The 23936-nt window shown below is 34.7% G+C and overlaps 2 protein-coding genes and 1 long non-coding RNA gene across 6 annotated transcripts in view; 2 read left to right on the top strand and 1 right to left on the bottom strand.

Moving 5' to 3' along the window:
- The window catches only part of LOC147762101 (uncharacterized), a 214773-nt gene that overhangs the window by 22796 nt on the left and 168041 nt on the right, over window positions 1-23936 (top strand). The gene's annotated exons all lie outside the window — the stretch shown is intronic.
- The window catches only part of LOC106176769 (uncharacterized), a 226984-nt gene continuing 221098 nt past the window's right edge, over window positions 18051-23936 (top strand). For all 4 annotated transcript variants that reach the window (XR_015334219.1, XR_015334220.1, XM_087012306.1 and 1 more), the window contains exon 1: window positions 18051-20082. Coding sequence is in view for 2 of the 4 variants with exons in the window: in XM_087012306.1 (XP_086868432.1) it covers window positions 18141-20082 (1942 nt within the window). In the remaining 2 variants the exon portion in view is untranslated. The remainder of the gene's footprint in view (window positions 20083-23936) is intronic.
- On the bottom strand, window positions 21444-23724 carry LOC147762103 (uncharacterized). The gene is made up of 3 exons (XR_015334033.1): window positions 23569-23724; window positions 22479-22548; window positions 21444-21908 (listed from the first exon to the last, which is right to left on the bottom strand). It is a non-coding gene; the product is annotated as an uncharacterized LOC147762103 (long non-coding RNA).

The raw sequence follows: 23936 nt of genomic DNA on the forward strand, positions 1-23936 counted from the left end.
ATTCATAATACGCAGGTCAAGTTCGAAAATCAGCATGATCGGGTCACTCTTAGGGAATTTATGCTGTTTTTTCACTTTTTTCAACATATATGCAGCACTGATAACACGATAAGTGGAAAACCATTGTACCTTTTGGCTTGAAACTTACAGTACTGATGAATATTCATAATACGCAGGTCAAGTTCGAAAATCAGCATGATCGGGTCACTTATAGGGAATTTATGCTGTTTTTTCACTTTTTTCAGCATATATGCAGCACCGATAACACGATAAGTGGAAAACCATTTTACCTTTTGGCTTGAAACTTACAGAACTGATGAATATACATAATACGCAGGTCAAGTTCGAAAATCAGCATGATTGGGTCATTTTTAGTGAATTTAGGCTATTTTTTCACTTTTTTTCAGCATTTTTGCAACACTGATAACACAATAAATGAAGAGCTGTTTTACCCTTTGGCTTGAAACTTACAGAACTGATAAATATTCATAATACGCAGGTCAAGTTCGAAAATCAGCACGATCGGGTCACTTATAGGGAATTTATGCTGTTTTTTTTCACTTTTTTCAGTATATATGCAACACTGATAACACAATATAAGAAAAACAGATTGGCCAATTGTCATTATACTCACAGGAGGGGCCAATCTTACTAAAACGCAGGTTGAGTTTGAAAATCAGCATAATCAGTCCATTATTTTAAAAGGTAATGCTGTTTTTTCACATTTCCTCACATTCAATTCTTAGGCATGTTAACAGTCTCATTATTGAACTAATAAGATACGTAAATGTGTTTGTTTGGCATTTCCTGCATCTTTACAACATTGTTAGTTGATTTTGTAAAAATGATGGTAAACTTGTTATCATGTATTGTGTAATAAAGTGTCAAAAATGGAAATAAACTCATATCATTGCAGTTTGTCAGATGCATTCATCCACTATGTTCAGAATCTCAGAATGGAGGAAGTTGGGCATTTAAAACTGTTCTATTGATACTTTTCCCATCAATTTCTCATCAATTTTCTTCATTGGTCATATAAAAATGGCAGTAAACTGTTTATTTTGTTTTATGTTTAAAAAGTGTTAAAAATGGAAATAAACCCATTTCAGAACAGTGCTGTATTGTTTACATTTTGGCATTTTCAATATGTGACTTTGAAGTTCCATGGGCCTGAAGGCTTTTGCTAGTCACATTTTCTGAATAACCATGATACTAATATTTTATAATTAAAAATTGATGGTCATTATGCTGTAAAACATTATGTAATATTGCATGAAAATTTGAAGAAACCCCTATTTTGGGCACTGCTCCCATGATGACCATTTAAGGAAAATCATGTCACTTACTGTTCTCAAACTTACAGGAAAGAAACATGGGACTAAAATACAGCTCCAGTAGGCAATGCAGTCTGTTTGGTTAATTTTTCTGGCAATTAAACAGTTTTTTGTGAAAATTTAATTTTTCACTTATTGGCATTTTCAAGGTGTGACTTTGAAGTTCCATGATCCTGAAGACCTTTGCTTGTCACATTTCCTGAATATCCGTGATACTAATATTTTATAATTAAAAATTGATGGTCATTATGCTGTTAAACATTATGTAATGTTGCATCAAAATTTGAAGAAACCCCTATTTTGGGCACTGCTCCCATGATGACCATTTAACAAAAATCATGTCAATTACTGTTCTCAAACTTACAGGAAAGAAACATGGGTCTAAAATACAGCTTCAGTATGCAATGCAGTCTGTTTGGTAAATTTTTCTGGCAATTAAACAGTTTTTTGTGAAAATTTAATTTTTCACATATTGGCATTTCCAAGGTGCGACTTAGAACCTCCACGGGCTTGAAGACCCGTGCTAGTCACATTTTGTGAAAATCCATGACACTTATATTTTATTATTAAAAATCGATGGTCATTATGCTGTTAAGCATTATGTAATGTTGCATCAAAATAGAAGAAAACACAATTTTTGGTGCTGCTACCTTGATGACCATTATGGAAAAACCGTGTTACTTATGACTGTCAAACTTTCAAAAAAGAAACACAGGACTAAAATGCAGCCTGAGTTAGAAAAGCAGTCTAATTGGTTTCTTTTTCTGGAAGTTATACATTTTAGTGTTATATTCATTATCTTTTTTGGCATATTCATTGTGGGACTCGGAGCTCCCATGGACATGAAGCCAAATGGTAATCATATTTTCTACATGTCCATCCTATTTATAGTCAATAAACAAAAATTGGTGATAATTATTCTCTAATTTATTATGTATTGTTACATCAAAATTGACAATCTTTTTGCACTGCTACTGCAAACATTATGAAAAGAAAACTGTGCTACTTATTATAATTTTAAATTTACAAGTACGATTTTTAGGATTGGCCTTCAGCTCATGAGAAAACCAGCTCTATTGGATTATCATGTTTATTGTATTTATGCATTTTTTGTGAAATTTTCATTTTTCTCATTCTGGCACTTTCTAAGTATAAACTTGAACTCTGATGGGCCTGAAGCCTTATGTTTTTACTTTCGTCTGTGTTACCTGTTGTGCATAAGTTGATGTTGACTGTGCAGTTAAACATAATGTATTATTGCATCAGGATTGGTAGTCTCCTATTTTGGGCATTATGGTTTTGTGCTTTTCTTAAGGTGTGACTTATGGGCCTGAAGACCTTTGAGTGGGTCAGTCTGTAAATTACCCTTGGGTATCACTAGATTAATTTCAGAGTTATAAAGTCATTTGATTTAATAGGCCATTAAATGAGATTATGTAAAGCACACTTGTTGATATTTCCCTGTAAACTCCCAAAGGTAAAGCTCTCTGCTAGATTAATAATAAGGAAGCAGTGATAATTATGCAGGTAAATTTTGTTTAATATTGCAAATAAGTTATATATATATATATATATATATATATATATATATATATATATATCAAACTGGAAGATTAAAAGTTTGAATAGCAGCTTCATTGGAATTATATTTACCTCAAGCTCTGCCAAGGAGGTTATATTTTCACCCCTGTTTGTCTGTCATCCACATAACACAAAAAGTTATGGACTGATTTTGCAGAAATTTTCAGGAACTGTCGGAAGTGGGCCAAAGAGGACAATGATTAATTTTTGGTGGTGGTCCGGATCAATAATCAATCAATTATCACTAATAATCAACAATTGCTGCCTTGGCAGAGGTCTGCACTCTCAAAGTGCTTTTCTAGTTTTGTTGTTTTCCTTTATAATTTTTTCTCAAACACTTGCATTTGTGACTTTTAGCCCCAGGCAGGCTGTCATCTGCCTGGGGCTCTGCACATTTTCTGTATTTCTACATAAGCAGTTATATTGTTTTTTATGTCTTTAAACATTATGTAATATTATTTTATGCACTGTCATCATTTTTCAAATATTGAGACTTTCATAATGTGAATTTGAACTCTCATGGTCCTGAAACTGTAATCTTATTGAAGGGGTGGATTGAGACCATCTTCTGGGTCTTCCGGAAGACAGTCAGGTTATTAGTTTAAATTGACTGGTATCTATTTTTTTCTGTTGGAACACCATCAAAATGGAGGATGGATCAACATAGATACTTTGTAATACTGTCAGAAAATATCTCTGGGTCCGCTCCTGTTATTGACCATGTTACCTGTTGTGCAAGATTAAAATTCAGTGTTGACTGACAGTGCTATTATAAGCATTATTTATTATTGCATCAAAATTGACAAAATGACCTTTTTTGCATCTTTATTTTCTGTTTTCTGTCTGTACATTTGACAGCTTTGCTGCCTTGTTATTTAATAGAATATTAGTAACATGGATTTTCAGAAAACATGACAAGCAAAGGTCTTCAGAATCATGGAACTTCAAAGTCACACCTTGAAAATGTGTTGCATATATGTTGAAAAAAGTGAAAAAATAGCATAACTCCCCTAAAAATGGCTTGATCATGCTGATTTTCGAACTTGATCTGCGGATTATGAATCTTCATCAGTTTTGTAAGTTTGAAGCCAAAAAATAAAGCGGTTTTCCACTTATCGTGTTATCGGTGCTGCATATATGCTGAAAAAAGTTAAAAAAAAACAGCATAACTTCCCTACAAGTCACCCGATCATGCTGATTTTCGAACTTGACCTGCGTATTATAAATATTTATCAGTTCTGTAAGTTTCAAGCCAAAAGCCAAAACGGTTTTCCAGTTATCGTGTTATCGGTGCTGTATATATGCTGAAAAAAGAGAAAAAATAGCCTAAATTCACTAAAAAATGAGCCAATCATGCCGATTTTCGAACTTGACCTGCGTATTATGAATATTTATCAGTTCTGTAAGTTTCAAGCCAAAAAGTAAAATGGTTTTCCACTTATCATGTTATCGGTGCTGCATTTATGCTGAAAAAAGAGAAAAAATAGCCTAAATTCACTAAAAAATGAGCCAATCATGCCGATTTTCGAACTTGACCTGCGTATTATGAATATTCATTAGTTCTGTAAGTTTCAAGCCAAAAGAAAAAACAGTTTTCCACTTATCGTGTTATCGGTAAAAGTGCACGACGGCGACGACGGCGACGACAGACGCAGATGATGGCTATATGTACAGACACATCTGTGTCTGTACATAACAAAAGGAGGCAAGCCAATCCAATTGCATTCAGCAAGAGTCCCTGTGGAGTTGGATCGATTTACATAGACCAATAGTGTCATTGGGAATGAGTCCTAAATTAAGGCACTAGTAGATATGTCAGTGGCAATACTAAGATGAATAAAAATAAAATAATAAAAAGAAAGTGTAGTGATAGTTTCTAATATGATTCTTTTACTTCCAAAAGTGTTTTATGCGGTTAAAAGTGATAACATTGGTAATATTAAAGAATCGGGGACCACTGAAAGACAAAGTATATTGCAAACTTTTTGAGAGGTAAAAAACTAGGCCATGTCTCCCATTTCTCCGTGCAGAATCTTACAGATATCAAGTCACCGACGTTGTATATGAGCGCACGCATGTTATTACGTCGCTCATTCTTCTTTGTTACGTTAAAATGATACATACGTTACCATAAAGCGTGTAAATATTTTTTATTCTATTTTCATTGGTTGTCTTTCCTTTTGTGCGCCAACACTATTTTAATGAAACACAAATAAAAGACATAAGTGTTGGCCCACAAAGCGAAAGAAAACCAATGAAAATAGAATAAATATTTACACGCTTCATGGTAACGTATGTATCATTTTAATGTAACAAAGAAGAATAAGCGACGTAAAAACAAGCGTGCGCACATATACAACGTCGCACGCAACCACAGAGTCGCGACAACAGAGAACAATGAAATCAGAAAACAATACCTTCACGAATGATGCGTAACTCAGTAAACTGATTCTTATGTGATTTGTTTTTTCTAAGAAGCATATTTGAGTTCATTTGTGCTGCTGCATAAAAATAAAAATGTTAGATATACATGTACAAACCTTAGTCGCCACAACTCTAGTGTTAAATATTTACAGTGCTAGAGCAATAGGCGACATCATGTTTTAATTGGGATGCTTTAATAATAATAATAACCTCATTTATTTGGGATGAAGGTCTATAGATGGACAAAACAAAATGGTTTGTTTGTGCAATAATCTGATGATAACGTTTAGATTGTGTCAAGCCGCATCGTGTCTTCTCTAACACAATCCCACAGTCAGTGCTATTATTATGTAAACCAGGTGAGCATTTTGGTGAGAGGTATTCAGATAGGACCAAGGTCAGTAGGAAGAGGAAGAAGCTTCACGTGCCACATTGCCACAATTTCCACACGTAGACTGAAATTTTGGCACTGAGAATTGCTGTAGTTTGTTGTAAGTACTGTATAGATGATATAAGGCAACACTGATCGGTTTATTTTGACGATATTTTATCCAAAAGTATGCATTTCCCACTTCAGGCGTAATGGCTCTTGGGTATATTTCATTGACATGAATGCCGAAATGAGCTTGAAAAGTTAAATAACTTTTTATGTTGCTTTTTCCAGAAGGAAAGTATTTGCTCATACAGAAGTGAGAAGATTATTCCAGCCGTCCAAAGGTCTGAACGCGTTATTCCGTCTTAAACAAAGCAAGACGACAAAGCAGATAACTACCGGTACATTCTCAGCTCCCAATGGGTGCCTTTTTATTTTTTGACAGCGAGCTGTACAAATATATCCTGTTTACTAAAGTTAACTGACAATAAACAAATTATTTTATAGAGAACTAGCCGCGACCAGGAAAGCAAACGTATATTTGCTAGGCATAGTCGACCTCCCTTGACTTCAATTTTTTTCCTGATTTCAGTTTCAATTACATACCGTTCTTGATATTATAATCTGAAATAAAATGTTTACATAAAGTATTTGATTTTAATAAGTTGAGCTAAATTCATGTAAGTATGGATGCATTGGAATAAAGTAATTGGTAGAATCATTCTGAAGAGTTTTTAATAAGCAAATGTAGCAATAAAATCCTGAATTTATATCACTCTACCCACAAAATATGCAAAATAATGTATAACTAAGAAAGTCAAAAACCAAACAAGATCATCGTTATTATTATTATTTATTTCACTTTGTCAGATCCTTAGATATTGTTATGAATTTTATTTAATCCATTTCATTTTTCATTTAATTTCAGTGCCTCGTAACAACCGTCTTACGATGAAATAGGACGCACTCCCAGCAAAGACATCAGATTCGTGTTCGCCAGCGCCCGCACCCATGTCAACGTTGTCTTGCGTGTCGAAGTTTGTCGTATAGTTTTGACTTGCAGTTAAAGTTAAAACTTGCAGGGTTGACATTTGATTTGGTTTGAAATGTAATATTTGCTTTGGGTTGTAATATTCTGCATCAAAGCGTGTATCAAATGAAGTGCAGCGTGTAACAAATGTTTTATTCATGGAACTTCTGATAAAATGGACCAAATCCAAGGGTCAACTCTGCACGTCGCTGATTTATTATTAAACATATGTAAATAGGTTGCAGTACAGCACTCTATCTGCACACGATGTTTTTATCATCGTTTAGAATCTTTTGTTCATAACCGCCAGTTCTCGAACCTGAAAAGACACTTTGAAATTATCCTAAAACAAAAAAGTGCCTTGCTTAAGTGATCTAAGAATATAAAATCAATTGTTGTAAAATTATCATTAAGTGATGTGCAGGTAGAGCGCTGTAGTGGTGCGACCGGTTTAATGTTTGATTGTAAAATTTTGTGTGGGCAAATATGTAATAAGACGCTTTGTTATGCACTCAAAAATACATTTTTATTCATATTAAATTGGATATGGATACAAATATTGATTTTAATGAAGTTAACTTTAAAAAAATAAGTAGACTCGTGCGTAAAATGTATACAGGAATCTTCTCTTGGAAGAATATTTTACAAGAATCTTTTATTGGAAGAAATGACCGAGATATAAAACTACAATAAGCTGTTAACACTGTAATCCAAATTATGACACTTAAGAATTATCGGAAGTATGAAATTGTAAAATGTGCTCAAGTTATTACAGAATTGCCTACACGTATTAAAACAGGCCTTTCTAAAATTATGGATATGACGCATGGTAAGAATAAACTTCCTTTGGTTCCCGGTGTTTTGATATACTAGTAGTATGTCTGATCTGTGATAGACCTATAGTTTTATTGCTGGGAGGGGGTAGAAATGTTTTTGTTTTCAGAAAATCAAACCAGGGGTTGGGTCGTTTTTTTTTTCGAAATTTATATGTTTTTGTTATTTAAGAAGGAAAATTGGCTTTTTGCCTTCGTTACAAAGCGGAATTGTTAAGAGAAACAAAGTGTTTTATTTTGGCATCCTTTGACAATTAAAGTGTACATGCAGGACTGGCATTTATCGCATCCTTTTACAACTTGAAAAATCCTTATCATATTCTTATCGTTAACCACAGTTGTCGCAAAGCTTTTTTTTGGGGGGGGGGAGGGGGTATCGGTATTTCTTAGTAATTGGACGAACTTTTGTAGACTGTCAACTTTTGCCAATCCTCTAAAAACAAAGTAAAATCTTTATTGAATTAACATAAAATCTGCATACGTATCTGTTTTTATATTTGGTACATGGTGTATGATTTGGCCAGTTTACTGATTTATTGTTTAAAACCCTTTGTTTTGTGGAATTTGTCTAATCAAATGTGAAAAATCAAAATTTCATCAGAAAGAAGACACTTTGATTGGTAAGGCTAAAAGTTTAATAAAAAAATAAGAAGTTCAGTGTTTTATTTAATGCTGATCTTGTACTTGGTACTTTCTTTATTCTATATTTCGGTCGGGATCAAGGAGTGATTGAGAACAAAAGGCCTGATTAGGTGTCAGTCCTGCACGTGCTGTTGGGTTATTTTTGCTGAGTGTTTCTGAATCACTAAGCACAAGTGACCGTAGAGTTATTTTAAGTAAACTTGTTTTTGCACAACCTTTTTAATTTTGTTTACATACTGTTCTCAAAGTGACTATTGACTGGGATAAGGTTGTAAACTGACCATGTCTTCATGCTGTTCTTGATTCGCACGACGCATAAATTTAAGTGTTCACTCAAAAATGTGCCACCAAAATCCTATTTTAAGATTTAAAGAGAAGAAAAATGACGCAAAATATAAGGTACATATCCTTTTATCTATAAGAAAAGCACTCATCAAATTTGCAGAATTGAATAATGTTTGACTGCTGTTTGGTGTTGTGCGCGATCATCAGCATGGCGACATAGAGTAAGTTGTGGTGTCATGAGTGTGTACCCGCGTGTGGGGAGAACGCTTACATGAGATCGTATGCATTTTGAATTTTCTATACTGTTGCCACCCTTGAATTTGGATAAAAAATGTCCCTAGAGAAATTTTGGATCAGTCACAAGAAAAATACATCAAATTCAACTTTGAACGATGACTGTAAAATACATCGTCAAATCTTCAACTTTCTCTTTTAACTCTGGGTAAAAACCTGAGAATTTCATGTTCTGGTCAGTATTATGTCGTCTTGTATGCAGTGTTCTTGAGCACTTTTTTAAAACCAAAATGATTGATCTTGAGCGACAATTTTCAAAATGCATAGAATCTCCCACACATTTAGTTGTAGATAGTTGTATTTAAGATTAATTTATATCTCAAATTGCGCAGTCGTTATGAAAATTACTTTTTATGTAGAGCCAAAACGTAATGTTTGAATTTTGCATACATATGTATGGTGCAGTTGTTTGTATTTGTTATAATAAATGTACATAAAAGTTATAAAAAAGATGATGTGCAAAATGTCACATGTTTATTCTTGACTTTCTTTTCTTCAGCTCGACTTGAACCTTAGGTTTTCAACTCCTAGCTCACCCTTTTCTACTTCTTAGTCTGTCGCCTTACCTACTGAGCCACCGTCTCAGTTCGCGTTTTTCCTCATTCGTATGATCCTCTTATAGTAGTTTGAATTGTTTATTTGGGTTTATTTTTGCAAAAGGTAATTTGCTGGGACCTAGAAGCGCCAGGAATCGAACTGGGGACCTTCTGTCTCAGAGGCAAGCGCGTTACCTACTCCTCTAAGTGTTCCCACCCACCCTCCCCGTAGACTTTCTTCTTATAGTAAGCAAATAAAATTTCTAATAGCACCCCTTTGTAATTCCAAAGTGCCCGAGCCAGGAATCGAACCCCAACCCCAGGCTTTCACTGAGCCATGTAGCCATCAGTAAAAACACTAAGACATTTTGTATATTCAATAAGTGTTTTATTAAGAGCAATACAAATTGCTTTTATGTATTCAAATATTTATAAAATATATACCTGTAAAATATCATCGTCTTCAGTCTTTTTATTACGACAAGTTAAAAAGCGTTCTAGTATTTAAAAGAATATTATGATATATAGTATAATATTATGATGTCTGCATTTAAATTCACTTGCAGGTGTAAAAAATATAACATTCTTATATATTCGACTTGACAAATAAACTATTTACCACACTAATGGTCTTATGTTTGTTCTTAATGACAAAAACAAAATATTTCAACTTCTTCAATAAAAAAAACAATGGTGGATCTAGTCTCCGCCCTCCCCGAGGAGAGAGACCCATTCTGGACTCACATGATCAAGTCCTCAAAATACTCCATCTCGCTCCAAATGTCAACATCTGACCCCTTTAAAATGTCCTGGATCCGCCATTGTTTTTTTTTCTATATAATAATGACAATTATGAGATTTTTATTAAATGCTCTGTTTAAAATTGCACGCTTTTTTCAGTCAAACACTTATTGTTGGGAGCAAAAAACGGATACGCACTTTCGTTTTGTTTGGCAAAAAAAGTGTCAAAAGTCCTACATAAAAAAAAAAATATATATATATATACAACGTTTATACTAACAGCTATTGACAAACTGGAAAGACTAATGAACATTAGATAGTAAAGTGAATATGAAATAAATAGAAAAATTCCTTGCAAAAACTACTTACAGAACAAACTACATGTTCACTTATGAAATTTGGGCTAAAATCCATTTGGCAGATCACGATATTTCTCATATTTCCTATAGTCTACTACATCCATTTTCAATTAGAAAACAAACTACATTTACATGAAATCAGGCTTAAAATCCAAGGGACAGATAACGATTTTTCTCATATTTCCTACATCTATTTTCAATTCGAAAAAAAACCTTCTGAACATAAATTCGAATAAATTCGAATATACATCAATAATTTCTGCTTCATCTGGTCGATAGAATGATGCTGTTAAGACAGAATTGCCGAAAACAGTTAAATTTGGAAAATAAAGCAATTTTCATTCTCATAAATGTATTTGTTCAACAGATTAATGGCAGAAAACATATATTTCAGGATAAAACGTGTACATATTTTACATTGTAAGAACTACGTTCAGAGATAAGTAAAACACGAAAATAGTGTCTTTTCCATCATATGAGTGGTATTTACATGAACGAAATCAGCTTTTCAAGAAGGGATTTTTCTCAAATAGAAATTAAATTTCTTAATTCTACATACTTCACCTGAGAAATAAAATAATCGATCTTGATTCGTAAAATGGCATCTCTTACTCAACAAGACAGCAAATACTCAAATTTCAAGAGACGATAATCCTTTTTTTCCTTCTGAACATTGAAAGAAAGACACACAATGAGCGTAAGTCGTCTCATTTTTTATTTCAGTACATTTAGAGAATGAGACTGAAGTTTACTAAAAACAGAAATTAAGAATTCGACACCGGACTTGTAGAATTTATAAATGGATTTGATAATGTGTTCATTGGTGATTTAGGTGAAATTGCTGAATATTACATAAAATTTGTGTATTTTAGCGTACTTTATTCTCATCCAAACTAGAAAGTCACCCCCTGCTGTCTTGCTGAAGAATACCACAAATAGTACCATTTCGCAAATGTCACGTGTGACAAACTTAACACTACGATAGTATACAACATACTTCAATACAATAAAGCAAGTTTTTAACTGATGACCATGTTTTCTGATATATCATTACGTTTTAAATATGTTACATATAATTAGCAAATCACCTCAAATTCCTGATGCTATATTGATAAAAAAACAAAAAAACAAAAAAGATTCCTGTGGACAAAGCGTTTTCAAACCCGTTCAGAACAGCATTTCGGGTCATCAGTTCGCCCCCTATGCATTGAATGGTTGATCTTATAACATGTCACGCAGAAATCAATACAACTACAATTTAGCTCACACATTTTATTGAAATGAAATGTTAAATCTTAATTTACGAATCTTGCCAATATTCGAAATGGAAGTGTATTACTATATCCCCTTAATACTTGAATTATGTTCTTTACTTAGGAAATGGATGTTTGTTACTATACCTATGACATATTCTATAATTCCACTACCAACCGCTCACTAAATATCAACATGTCAATTGCCAGACTCTCACAAGACATTTCACAGCATTTTCCCCTCCTTGGCCATTTCTCACGGTAAACTTCCACTGCCACTACTATTTCTACCGACGAAGTTCAAAATACTGAACATGAAGTGCAACTGCATCTTCCTTTGTTTTATGAGACTTGATGAGATGAAGTGAAGGAGGAAATAAATGGTACGTGGGGAAAATGTTGGGAAATGATCAAAACCACTCTTAAGCTTTTCAAAAATAAATCACCAAATACCTAACATTGGTTTCTTAAAACGTTATATTGATATGGCTGAAATTACGATATTCGTATACTTAATATCTAAGCCGCCTTCGCTCCACTTCCTGATCACTCAGCACTGAGGCAGTGACGTCTCCTTCCAGGCTGTCCATCCCATTACATTCATGGTAGGGGGAGGTGGCTGGCTGAAGTGACTGCCTTTTCTTTTCAACTCTCACCAATATTTTACGGATGGAACTTCATTTGTACTTTACTACATTAAAAATACATTGGACGACGTTTGTGTTCAGTATATTTTAAAAACTGTCAGACGAAAATTAACTTCAGATCCTTATCAACCCCAAATTGAAACGACATTATGGCTTTCTTGATATGACTCAATAAGGTCCACTGATTTGAATATCTGAGCAGTTTTTGCTATGTTTGACCAAGTAGACCTTACGATAGAGACTTCGGTGTTTTGATTCTGATGCTGTCTCAACCATGATTGTGACGGACTCCACAAAATATCACCTCATTGTGTTAGTGAAGACATAACGCGAGGCGGGGAGGGGGGATAAAAAGTTCATAAAGAAATTATCTAATAAGTCATTGGAAATGACAATATGATATTTTAGTTTAAATTAGATGTCGACGAACCATTCAATAGAGAAAGTTGGATAAAAAGGAAATATGTTGAAATAAAACGGCACAAATATTATGGGGGAGGGTATGATGATGGTATAAAAGGTTTGGGAGAGTCGGGGGAAATTGAGTTTTGAGTGCGTTCGGGTGTTTACTGTTGTCCTTTAACTTAAACACACCAAGTTATACAAACTTTTACAGCTTTTGTCTCTAAAAAAATCTGTTCAGATTTATCTTTCCTACTTAGACCTATATAACTACCATATGTTTCAACTATAGTAGCCTAATTCACAAAGATTAACTTCGAATTCAAAGATGGCGTCTATTGAGAAAGAGCGCCATTACTAAAAACGCAGCACTAGAAAATTAACTGGCAAAGCGTCAACGCTACGAAAGGAACTAAAATTAAAATAAGTTCCAGCAAATGTAATGCTGTTGTTATGCTAAAAAATCATCGTGACGTTAGGCTATAAATTAGCGCTGATTTACTCTATCAAATTCTTCCTCTGAAATGTTGCCCCAATGAATAAAATTGAAGCTTACATACTCTTCTATCATGTCTTGAAATAGAAATTTAAAAAAATTAAAGGAGAAAGAAATTATCGGCATTTTTCATTGAAATTAGCGTTTTTGCACACAACGTAATGGCACGTGAAAAAAACGACGTAAAATCCCTACGCAGTGTCGACAGAATTTACAAGAAGCAAAAGTTTGCTATTTTTGAACTACACAAAATGTCGGCGATTATCACATCAAGTATGTTTGCCGACTTGCAGGAAATGTTGCACATTTTCATATATGCACTAGGGCCTATTTGCGATTATCCAGAATACATCAGAAAACATAAGACAGAAGTGCTAATGAATGAGATTTCGTGCTTTTGCTGAACTGTCCCTAATGGGCTAAACAAGAGTAGTGCAGATTGCGGATTGAGGGACAGAATGATTTTTTTAATTTTTAATTTTTTTAATTAGAAAATGAATTTTTTTCGAAATGAGATATTTGGAACTTCACAAAGAAATCTCAACAATATTTCACAAATGTTCCAGTAAGTTGATTGTCACCTCTACCTGAGGTGTGCAATAAGCTGAATCCCCGACGAGAGCCACACAATGGAGAATGAAATACTGGAGCGCAAATATTAACTTGTTTTAATTATTGATTAAAACAGGCTGTTAGTATGACCAAGTTGTAAAACAGCCGATGAAATTCTTGAAACATTGAAAGACTTGAATTGGAATATAATAAAGTTTTAAATTGCCGGTTTTATTTTTCTATATCATTTTGTATAGTCAAACTATTTTCTTAGCAAACTGCTAACAACTCATTTCTAACCGAGGCGTTACTTTCCAAAATAATCTTTTTATGTGTGTGTGTGTGTGTGTGTATGTGTGTGTGTGTGTGTGTGTGTGTAGGGGTGGGGGACGTAGGGCATGCGTGGGAATCTCCCTCTCTGGCAATTGTCAATGATGACAGGTATGTAATTGTCCGGGAGCATAGAGGAAGTTGAGTTACAACAGGGTTAATGCTAATGTATTTGACCTCAGAAACTTTCTCAACATGATTGTGACGTTGTCCATGAATTTCATCATATTGTGCAGGCAATTTCAAAGGGGGGGTTCTTTTTCTGAAAAAGTGGACCTTTTACCATATAATCCCCATGTACATAGGTCAAATTTTTTTAGATACTCAAAACTTTTTATACTGAATGCACATATTTCAAGAGTGTCCAAATGTCATGAATTTCATTTATATGAAAAAAGAGTACCATGTAACAGTGGTAACCGTACTTGAGGCCCTGCAGGCGATACATTTTCTGGGAATTCACGTCGAGACGTTGTCTAGGATCGAGAAGCCGAAACAAGTGAAGCTAATTATTTGTAAATTATTACCTGTTTATAATAACACGCTTTATATTAATGATCATGGGTCTATTTGATCAATACTTTTATCAAGCTTTATTATTTTCTCTCGTAGCGACTAAAATCATAAATCTAGACTCTTGAACGACAGAATATTTATGTATATCCGATTACAAATTATTTTTGCAAGAAAGTGTTAAGACGGACTCCAGCAAGCTGTAGTTATAACAACTACGGAAAGCAGAGCGTCAGGAGAGACGACACATTCCATTCGAAGGAAAGGGGGACATGGGATAACCTTTGCCAAATGTGGTCCGATAAAGTTGACATTTATCCTTGGCCTGTATTTTAATACTCATGCTAAAAAGTGATTCTGTAAATTTCAGTATGATAGGTCACGGGGTTTTCCTTTTATTGCGTTAACAAATCTTAAATTACAATGTATAACAGAAAAGTAAAAAAAAAAAAAAAAAAAAAAAAGCGGGATAATTTAAGGAAAAAAAAGACCCAATATATCTGCCATTTAAACGTGGACTGTATTTATCATAATATGAATTACTCCAGTAAGTTTGAGTATTACAAAAAAAAAAAAGCCACACTTTTATCAATTTATTGCTATAACAGTGAAATATGCAGGGCGACGACGACGGACGCAGGCGATAGCTTTACTTCTACAGCTATATCCACACATACATGTATACAAAGCATGCAACTTTTGGTAGGCCCCAGTTAAATAAAGTTTTTATAACCGACTTAGTCCTTAGTACTTTTATTTGCAGTAACATTTACTTCTGTTGGAGGATATCTTCTTTTTGTCTTATCGCTGATAAAAAAAATTGTCTTACTTGAAAGCTTTTAAGCTTTTAAAAATCAAATATTGAAAGATCGCTCAACATGAGATCTTTTCTAATTGCCCTTGTTTTTGTTTTTTTTCTTTTCTTTTAATGTAAAATTTGAAATTTTCCTTGGTGGTATGGTGTACGTTACATTTAGTTCAATTTTGCTGAAAGGTTATAACAGGAAACTTAATGAGCTTTGTAGATTTACAGTGTATGATTGACATGTTTATATTTAGTACAGTGATGATTGATGGACAGGTGGGTCAGAAGACCACGTGACAACAGACTGTGCGTGCGGTGCGATTTAAACGGAGGAATATGTAGTCTGTGACTGCATACATACGACTGAGTGCCCAGATCAGTTTCGTTCAATACACTTTACAAATTTGAAGAAAGTTTTCGCTAGTCCTCGAAATGACATTCTAATGTTTACTACTTAATGAAACTACATTTTGAATTGAAAGACAATGTAAAACAGAGCACATTTGGAGTATTTTCTATAAATGACGACAAAATCTTTGCCAGTAGAGCACGTGTCATGTTGTTTGTAGCAGTAGATTTGCTAACTTCTGCAGTTTTCAGATAAATATGAATTGTATATAATTTGTAAACAGAAAATAAACGGCGTTCACATCTTTGGGTTACGTTTATACTGGGACACCCTGTATTTCAATTTGTATCAACCGAATACAATTTTAACTTCGGGTTCTGCGAGATAAGAGAGTAAAAAAATCTTCCTTTTAAAGGAAAAAAAATTGAATTAAAAAAAAAAAGAGTGTCCTTGCAAACACGTGTAGATTGTAACTGTGGCATTTTGTCTGACATAAACATACAAATGTGGATTTTTTTTGTTATATTAATTGCAATAAATGAGAATTATTTTGTTTTCTACTAGAATATTTTTGTGTCCTACCTACTGTATATGTATCACTACATATTTAAGATACTGTATCCAAACACCCAGTTAACCCCGGCCTTAAAGAGACAAATTCCATTCCTGTACAAAACAGCGCGATGATAAATGTAGTTAAATATTCATGTATGTATGTATGTATGTGTATGGAAGAGCATGTCTGGAAGATCATAAACCAAATCATTTATTATACCAAAAGTTATAGAATATTCGCATTCCCCAAGACACCCTCAGAATTTTTATATTCTAAAACTTGTTTGAGCAAAGACTTTTATCCCATGGACTCCCAAGAATTTAAATTTATAAACGTCAATACTTTAAACTTTATACTGATTTATCTTATGTTCTAATAATTGAATTCTTATTTTATGTTATTGAACTATTTTAAAGAGCAGATTGATTTCATAATTTATTCAGTTAAATCTTCTTTATGTTGTTAGTAGATAATGTCATAATGTGTTTTAGTTACTTTTATCACTCTTCTATAGTCCATGTAAAATCTAACTTATATTTGCAAGAATAAATATCATAATTATAACATTATGCTGGCCTGTGAGTGGCCAATCTCGTCTGTTGTCGGTGCCATGTTATATGTGAGCTTAGATACGTATTTTGTTTTATATGTCTTAAATAAATGTATTTTGAAGCCACAACCACTTTATGTGAGATTATCAATAATTGCTAACTGTACATATTAATTAAAGGATTCGAGAAAAGGACAGCGAAAGGATGGTAAATTGAAAAAATATTTGAACGCGCTAGGTAGCTGGATGTGACGTGGTCGCAGGGATCAGCCCCCCCCCCCCCCCCCCAGGGACAATCCTCCACGTCGGGGTATTACCCCCTGGACAACCGACCCCCGGACAATTCCCCCTGTAATTAATATAATACTGAGAATAAACAATGTGACACTAAGAAAAATTATAAATGCCTCCCTTAGATCAAAATATTCACCAGGTAGAGATAGGGATAACAGATAATCTCATTTATCCAGGAATCCCTTTGATGAACGTACTGTCACTCTTTGTTGTTTTAACCTCCCCCCTCCCCCCGTTAATCATGTTGTTAGCCTTAATGAAGGCACATCTCCAGGTAGAAGTGGGGTAAACAGATAATCTCATTTATCCAGGAATCCCTTTGATGAGCTGTCAGTTTTAATTGTTTCTTCACTATCCCCTAAAATCTCCACTGACAAATTATTTTTTAAAAAGAGACATTTTTTGTCAATCAATAATGCCTTTAAAAAATTACTTTGTACCAGAGCCAGCTGAGTGATGACATCAATTTGATATACTTTCTAGCATAGGCCAGCTAAGAGAATATTAAAAAAAAAAAAAAAAAAAAAATTCAGAAAAAAAAACAGGGAATGACTTTGAATGTTGGGATGTGTTCATTGACCATTAGTAAGACTTGAAAATTTGTTGTTTACCCCAGTAAATTCATTTTTTGGCCAAAATGAACAGTTATTATCCCTCTAAGTTTTTAAAAGAACCCGTGCCCTTAATTATAGCCAGAGCAGATGCTTGAGAAAAGGTAACATGATATAAAAAATACAGGTTTTGGCTGTTCACGTGAAAATTGCGTTGAAAGGGGTGTTTATTCTCTAGTATGAGGTTCCGCTTTTTATGTCATTTTTTCCTCGTAGCCTGAAATGCCGTTTTCCGCCATCTTGTGACCTGGCCTGCCGTTTCTACAAATGCGAGCTTGCCTCAACTGCCTCGTGGTCGAGGTGGAGGCCATGGACGTGTTCAGTACTGGGAACATTTTAATCATGTAATCATGTTTTATTCGGCACTGAGATATGTCTACCGAAGTTGTAGTCGACACAGTTTTGTTGGTAGAATAACTCAGTGTTTGGCACAACCCTCACAATGCCACCAATCACAGCGATTTACATGTGCCGTCTCTCAACTACGAAGGCGAAGCCCTGACAAGATATGGGGTTGGTCGTTGGGGAGAGTTACCACTGGGACTGAGCTGTCATACTCTACTACAAAAACAATCAATGAATATGAGGGCATCATCAGAGACACAAAAATGCATTTTGAAAGAAACGCGAAGAGGTACCTCATTCAAGATGGTAGGAGCGAAGGGGAGATTATTAGTGATTACGAGAACGGAGCTCATGAAGCTGAAAAGGACCTTGACGGAGTTCTACGGTATATATATGCAGTCGTTAGTCTTAAATGTTTGAGGGATTCGCCAAGATATCAAAACACTCATCTTCTACAAGATGACAGGATATCATCAGCCCTGCTAACCATCCTCAACAAAGGTTTGATGGAGGGAAGTGTTCCACGTCTGTTAATCGGATTGTTGGTAGTTGGGGTTTTAATTCAGCCATCTCCAGAAATCCTTCAGTTTTATAAGGAACTGGAGAGACACATGTCACAGGTATGGTCCGAATGGCATGTTGAGTCTAGGATAGAGGCCAGATACGGATGGTTACATCTGTCTTTACTACACAAGCAGAAATACTTCGAAGAGCAGATAAGGATTTTCTTGAAGCACTTGATGAGTGAGGCAGAGCTAGAGAGGAAAGAACTTGGAGGCAAAGAAACTCACTGGCTTGTTAGTGTTCTACACTCTGCAACATACTATTCTTGTGAACTGGGAGGAAAATGGGTGGATGAAAATGATGTAAGACATTTTTTACAGGAGCTGAAATTCAACAGTGAATTCTCTGAGCCGAGAGAAGTGTACAGGTATGTCCAACTCTGTCATAATGTTGAATATTTGGTGCCCTCTGACATTTTATGGAAGGGGTTGGAGATTCTGCTTCGTGATGGAACTGAAGAATACAAGATACGTGCATTTCTGTGCATTAAGTGGATGTTGGGCTTAGCCCAAAAGCAGAAGTTGAATAAAGGTTTCATGGATGTACAATATGTTACAGAACTTGCTGAGATATTTAAGAAGCACGCATCCTTGTTGCCATTGAGACATCAAATTGGTATTACATGGGAATTAAGTGTAATGAATTATTCAGATCATGAAATGCTGTTGAAAGTAGTTGAGAACTTTGTGGCTAATGCACAAGATATCCATGGGGACGGTGGTTATAGATTAGTTCATGCTTACCTACTAATAGATTGCAATACAAATATTGCTTTTTTAAAAAAAGTGGTTGATTTAGTGCAAAACCAAGGGAGAAATATCCCCCCTTTCAAATTGCTTTCCATTACTTGTGATTTGATGTGCCGTCATGGCTATTATGAAGTCTTCAGTGGAATACTTGATAGTTGTTTCCAGTCTGGTCTGATGAAGGAGGAATCATTAAATGTCATGAAGCCAAAAGGGAATGCATGTTTAAGGATTGTGGAGTTGTGTGGAAGGTTAGAAATAGAGCAAATTGACAAGTATGTTAAGAAGATTCCACCAAGTCTTTACAAAGCAGATGGTATTCAATACTGTGCAGAGAAATTGAAAAATAAATGTCAGCATTCCTCAAAGAAGGCTGTTTTAGCAGCTGTACAGATAATTCTTGGTGGTCCCCACATGGCAAGAGTCATCCCAGTACTTCCTATATATCAACCTATTGTGGAGTTCTGTTTGAATGAATTGAATGAGCCTGTAGACATGAAGCTGGTGCCCAGGGTCTTTGATGAAAATGGATTCCTCAAAATGGAAAACATGTCTGCCTTGCCAGAAAGATGGAGAAGAATAGCAGTGTGGATTCTTCATGATAAAGATTTCTTTATCAACAAGCCAATGTTAACTGGTGAGTTAAAAATATGGTTGTTGTATGTAGAGATAGCTTTAGTAAGCCCACCCTGCTGCCATGAGCAGCTTTGGGTTTTAACTAACACAAGCTTGACTTTGGTGTATTGAGCCTATTTCTTCTATATACTTGCTGGTTACCCACTGAGGACCAGCTTATATAGCCATAACAACAATGGGGTACTGAGAATAACAAAAGGGTACAAAGGACAACAATGATGTATCAGTAGAGAGTAATGTAGACAACTGACGCTTGTATAGTACACTTCTCATATTAATTCAACATATGTAAGTATCAAACTGTGCACCTGCCTTGTTGATTTCAACTAAGATCTAATAAACAGAAAGATTGGACAGCGGCATTTTCCCTTTGACCAGACGTTCGTACGGGTAAACATTGCTCTATTGTTCCCCTTAAGTTGTTTTGATAGCCGGGCTTAATTTTAATCCCCATTGTACCTAACCCGTGTTTAGCGAATAGCGTGATTTCTCGTGCATTCTCGCGGACGCCACATCGTCGTCAAGTAGATCCGCCATATTGGATAAGCAATGGCACACGTGGAGTTTTTTTATTAAAAAGTTCTAAAGATGTACAGTTTGTTTACATTTCGTAGTTGTCTTAATACTTTATATTCAGAGGAGGCAATACCCAATAGCGCACTACCTGTAACAACAGCTGCCATTTTATAGAAATTGACTCAACTTGGAGATATAGCCGGAAACGTGACGAGATCATCAACGTAACAGATAGTGATATTCGATGCCGTTTTGGACAATAAGGTCATGCTAATCACTGGGAGAAACTGAATGGTGAAGCTACACCAAAACAGAAACTTGATCTATTATGCCTGTTTGTAAAACTTCGTCACTATTAGCGGTCATTCTTTTAGAGCATAATCACTTCAAATTCACCAGAATATTCGTAGCAAATCGGTGAAACAAAAAGGACTGAAAAAAAATCCTTTAAGAAAAAGTAGTTTTTAATTTCACTTTCACAAACACTAATTTGGGTACCTACTTCATAATGATAGTGAAAGGTAAGACATATCTTTATACTGACAATCAAATAAAAGTAAACTCGTTTTTTCATATTTTTAGAACACATGCAATATAGTTTCCTTGCGACTTCATAATCATGCACATATTTTTAAACTCTGCAAAATCTGTTTTGAAACATATGCCTTTTGAACATCTTCCACAGAATGTATTGGAAGAATAATATGTGTAACAATTTTGTTTTCCATCTCACTAAAAATGACTAAATAAAAGAGGACTGCTAAAAATTATCAATATTTCATCAGATTTAGCATTTAAAACTGATCATTCATTTCCGGCTGATAAAGTAACATAATACAAGTCATATTCTGTTCATAAGCATTTTATTATAGATTTAATAAGGCACAGATATTGAAATGCAAATAAAAATGTTAACACCTTTAGATACCACTGACTGTTACACAATCACAACAGATAGGTAATTTATTTAGGAGTACTAGTTTCACATGACAAAGAATTATAGCATTTTCCCCCTATTTTGACTTGTTTCAACATTAATATCTCATTCAATAAAAATTATGCACGTGATGATAATATTTATCTATTGTTAAGAGCACTACTGACTAATTCCAACCTAGACTTGACTTCAGAGTTTACAGAAGGGAGACAATTTATAGTGATATATTTGTTTTTCATGAAGAACAACATATGGCTAGTTTCATGGTGGTTCATTTGCTGAAATATCAATGTGCCTGTCAGGTTCTTGAGTAGCACCGAGTTAACTAGACAGAGGTACGTCGTCATCAGAATCACTTCCATTGCAACATATATCTGAAAAAAAAAATTATCACACAGTTAAAAAGATGCTGACGTGTTAATTGCTCATGTTATGTTAAAGTCCACTGTACGGACAACACTGACCTAGCTTTTCCTGCACTTGTAAAACTATCGAGCAAAAATTAAATATTTAATTTCGGGCAGCTTACCATTTTGCTTATTTAATACACCTGTGTGTCTTTTTGATTGTTTACAATCACTTTGCAAACTTGACAGTGGTGCATCTAAATCATCTGCAACACTTGCATTATGACATTCACCCGAAATAATAAAATAATATTTTACTGTCAAAAAGGTTCTGACATGTGCTAGTCTCTTATTATTTGTCATTTGTATAATTCCACTCAATCCACTGTGGTGATTGCACCTGCCTTTTTGTATCCGATACTGGTAAAAATGTTGGTACAGTGGAAATCCGATACTTGTAATAATGTTGTCGGTACAGTGGAAATATCTCACTGAGCATGACACACAAGGGACAGATTGATAGTGCCCATGTATGTAAGACATTTTACTTTCAACTCCATAAACTAAAAAGTTCTAGTTATAGACCAGAAAGCTTACCTTTTGATTTTGCTGCCAGATTTTGCTCTTTATTTTTTCTCCTGCGGGCCTTGACCCATTTTAATGGCATCTGAAAACAAAAAATAAAAATAAGGATGTGAGGCACATTTTCACGCAATCTTCTCATTACTTAGGTATAAATCCTGGATAAAAATATCACCAGTTGTAGTCCCCGCCATCTTGTTTTATTGTCATCTTTACCGATAAATATTTCTAAGAAAAAAACTAAATTTGAGCTAAGTTTGACCCTACGACCTTCCACTACTTTTTTAGATGAACACAGGTTAACTGCCAATGCATAGTACAGATCTAATTTCGTGTTCGGTTGTGCATTTGAAGCCCATCGATAACAAAAGTCGCCGCCATCTTGTTTTATTGTCATTTTTACCGTTAAATATTCCTAAGAAAAAAAGCTTAAGTTTAGCTAAGTTTGACCCTACGACCTTCTACTACTTTTTTAGATGAACACAGTTTAACTGCCAATGCATAGTACAGATCTTATTTCGTGTTCGGCTGTGCATTTGAAGCCCATCGATAACAAAAGTCGCCGCCATCTTGTGTTATTGTCATTTTTACCGTTAAATATTCCTAAGAAAAAAAGCTAAATTTTAGCTAAGTTTGACCCTACGACCTTCCACTACTTTTTTAGATGGACACAGTTAACTGCCAACGCATTGTATAGATCCACTTTCGTGTTCGGCTGTGCATTTTAACCCCGGCGATTATGATCAGCACCGCCATTTTGCTTTATTGCCCGAAGTATTGTTTAAATTTTCATAGAAAACTAAGCTACTATAAATTAAATTATCAACCAATAAAACGACAGTGTTATTCAGTCATCAGTAATATAAAAACCAACGTACATAAAGTTAAACTCCCCGTGTTAGACCTTAGGTAACAAAGCATTCAAACTCGCTTGTCTGTCGCCATATTGCTAATTTGAATGCAACAACGGATTGAAGGCAAATTTTCACGATAATATCTGCTCCAAAATATTGCATATTTTACACACAAGTGAACCCTGTTAGTTTTCCCTTCTGCACATACATTCTCAGAGAAACTACAAGACTAAAAGAGGTAATTTACCTACCTTGAAATCGCCCACATGCAACAGAGCTCTACCTGCGCACGATCACAACGCGACTGACTACTTCCGCCGTACGAACGTCTTTCCACAGTTAATCGGATTACCCTTTGAAGAATTGCCGAGTGTCCAATCTTTGGTATATTAGATCTTAGATTTCAATAAGCATTTTATCAGTAATACCTAAAGATGTTATGTGACTATGGCTGTGTACCTTTTTTGGTTTTTGGTAATTTTTTATGGGGGGAATGAGTACTTTCTCTCTGTATGTATGTCAAATAATAAGTACTATACTCCACTGCCTCACTAAATCTCAACATGTTGTGGTATATATTTCCCAGGTAACAGTATATTATTTCACGCTTTAAACAGAG

Source organism: Lingula anatina, chromosome 4 (assembly GCF_051362555.1).
Source record: "Lingula anatina isolate TDL-2025a chromosome 4, LinAna3.0, whole genome shotgun sequence".
Classification (NCBI taxonomy): Eukaryota; Metazoa; Brachiopoda; class Lingulata; order Lingulida; family Lingulidae; genus Lingula; species Lingula anatina.